The sequence below is a fragment of the Melanotaenia boesemani genome, chromosome 10 (genome assembly GCF_017639745.1).
Source record: "Melanotaenia boesemani isolate fMelBoe1 chromosome 10, fMelBoe1.pri, whole genome shotgun sequence".
NCBI lineage: Eukaryota > Metazoa > Chordata > Actinopteri > Atheriniformes > Melanotaeniidae > Melanotaenia > Melanotaenia boesemani.
This window is the reverse complement of record NC_055691.1, coordinates 21,524,544-21,526,957: the sequence shown is the minus strand read 5'-3', so window position 1 is coordinate 21,526,957 and position 2,414 is coordinate 21,524,544. Positions and strand designations below refer to the sequence as shown.

The 2,414-nt window shown below is 40.1% G+C and overlaps 1 protein-coding gene across 1 annotated transcript; it reads left to right on the top strand.

Annotated features, from left to right (window-relative positions):
- The first annotated feature begins 327 nt into the window (after positions 1 to 327).
- Positions 328 to 2,026, top strand: LOC121647086. Its single transcript, XM_041996245.1, has one exon. The coding sequence runs from the start codon at positions 471 to 473 to the stop codon at positions 1,488 to 1,490; it is 1,020 nt and encodes a 339-aa protein (XP_041852179.1). The 5' UTR covers positions 328 to 470; the 3' UTR covers positions 1,491 to 2,026.
- The last annotated feature ends 388 nt before the right edge of the window (positions 2,027 to 2,414 follow it).

Below are 2,414 nucleotides of genomic sequence, written 5' to 3'. Positions count from 1 at the left end.
GAGATGCTCCTCCTGAGCTTTATTTAATATTTGCAGGGCAGCAGAGGGAGTTGCAAGTAGTATAGACTGTGAGGCAAGTTCTCTGATTTCTAATGCTGGACCCTATGAATATAATTGACTGAACTCATAGTTAAATAAACGTCTTGTGGCTTTAGATGGCTTCACCATCCAGTCATGCTTGAGGATGTTGCCACATGACGGTGGTGGTGCTTTGACCTGTCTTCTGAGAACTGAGAATAGCGTATTGAGTAATAACTTCCTTCTTACAGAAGATTCACTTCCCTTAAAGGAGTGGACATGTGTTATTTATGTGTCATTTATAGTTCTGGCTGCAAGCGTAACAAGTCATTTCAACAGGACAGCATTTTGACCCTCTTGATACTTAAATTTTATAGGCTTTGTAATAACACTTTGACAAAGTTTGGTAAGGATTCCTTGGAAAACTGAAAAGGCATACTTGTGGGGGTATCATGGTGTGCTTTGCTACCACCTTTGGTGTTATCCTTCTGTTGGGATTAACTGTCCATGCTGCAACGAACAATGACACTTGTGACATTTACGCTGCTGTTGGAGAGAGTTTGGCTTTGCCTTTTGTCTTCAAAGGATTGGGAAACTCACATGCCCTGAAATGGACTCACAACAACACGATCATTTTTTACAGACAGCAGGGCAAAGTGACTGTTGGAAAATCAGATGACATCTCTGCAACTGGATCTCTTTTGCTGAAGAAGCTACAATTTGCAAGTGCAGGGATTTACCAAGCACAAGCACTGAATCCCAATGGTACTTCAGCTGCAGAATTGGCTGTTCGTGTCTGCATGATGGAAAAAGTGGCAAAACCTAAACTCAGTTATGTCTGTGACTTGAAGAAAAATGCTATTAATCTTAACTGCTATGTACCCAAACCTCAGGGTTTGGTGTTCTCATGGACACTTGATAAAAAGACTTTGCAAAGTGAAACAAAACAAACACTGAGCGTATCTCTAAACCAGCCGAAAGATGAGGGGAGCTTCTTTTGTAGCGTGGAAAATAAAGTCAGCAAGGAAAGCAGCGACGCTGTTCGTCCAACATGTAAAGCTCCGCCTGAGATTTGTTTTTCACCCCATACCGTTGTGGCAGTGCTAGCAGGGGGTGCTGGTTTGATTTTCCTCCTGCTCATCATTGTTATAGCATTATGCTACTGCAAGAGGCGCAACAACACACAAATGAAATTCCGGGACAAAGGTGAACACGGGATGTTCTCGCTAAAAAAGCAAGAGGCTGACTCCATCAGCCGTGAATACGAGACTATGCACCATACAGAGAACTGCCCTCCTTCAAGCCCCCAGCCCTCACCAAGAGTCTCTTACCAGAATGTCTCCCAGCCTGAAGATCAGATTGAAAACAGGCCTGCACAACTTTCCATGGCTGCTGAAGGACAACAACAACCATCACCGGTGCCAAAGCCCAGGAAAAAGAACACCCAGACACAAAACATTACAATGTGCTGACCTTGGCATCCCTGTGTCAGAAGCTAAATGATAAAATGGAGAAAAATAAAGCCATAAATTTCTGCAGTAGAAATGTACATATTTTATATCAATTTGTGAGTAGTGTGACAGAGTGCAGCTTAGCAGGTCAAAAAAGAGGCAAAAGAGACAAAGGCTGTTTGTTCAAACTAAAGTGCTGTCTGAACTATATTTAAAAAGGGCCACTGTGTAAGCAATATGTTTTATATTAGCTTTTATAAACTCATATTTTCATATCTTCTTATTCTCCATTTAACTACAATCAAATGCTTGAATTTTCTCTGTTGATTGAGTGTATTTCAGAAAACATAAAGTTCTTTTTTAATTTTGTGGTACTATTTGGTAACATAAACAGTAAATATGTTAGTTGCAGTCAAATGTTTAGTAAATGACATGCAAGCTGAGCAAAGGTCGATTTTGTTTTTTACTTGTCCTTCAACATATTTTGCATCACTGCTGTTTAAACTTTTCCTTGCTGAATAAAACAGTTGGTTAATTTAGCCTACTGCAAGTACGGATGACTTTGTTCATGATTGGCTGATTAGCATGGAGCACCATGAAGGAAACGCCTCTTGTTCCTGACCACTGTTCTTTGAAAGTGTTGCATAAAGCTGAACAGTCACTACTGTCTGAAGGAGAAGTGAGATTATCCGTGTCATGTTGTTGCTTACTCTTAAGTTTGAGGAGCAGGTCTTGAAACAGATTGTGAAAATAAGATAATCATTTTCTGTGCCTCTATTATTGTGTTTTGTGTCATTAGCAAGATAATAATTCTCTTTAAAACCTGACACACACACACACACACAAATCACTGATTGAACTGACAACTGAGCAGTAACGGTGGGGCAGCATTGTACTATGACATTTATTCCTTTGTACCCAATTTAAGGCGATGAAAACATTAAT

Coding starts and splice junctions, on each gene's coding strand:
- LOC121647086 (XM_041996245.1), top strand. CDS start 471: ATGGTGTGCTTTGCTACCACCTTTGGTGTTATCCTTCTGTTGGGATTA.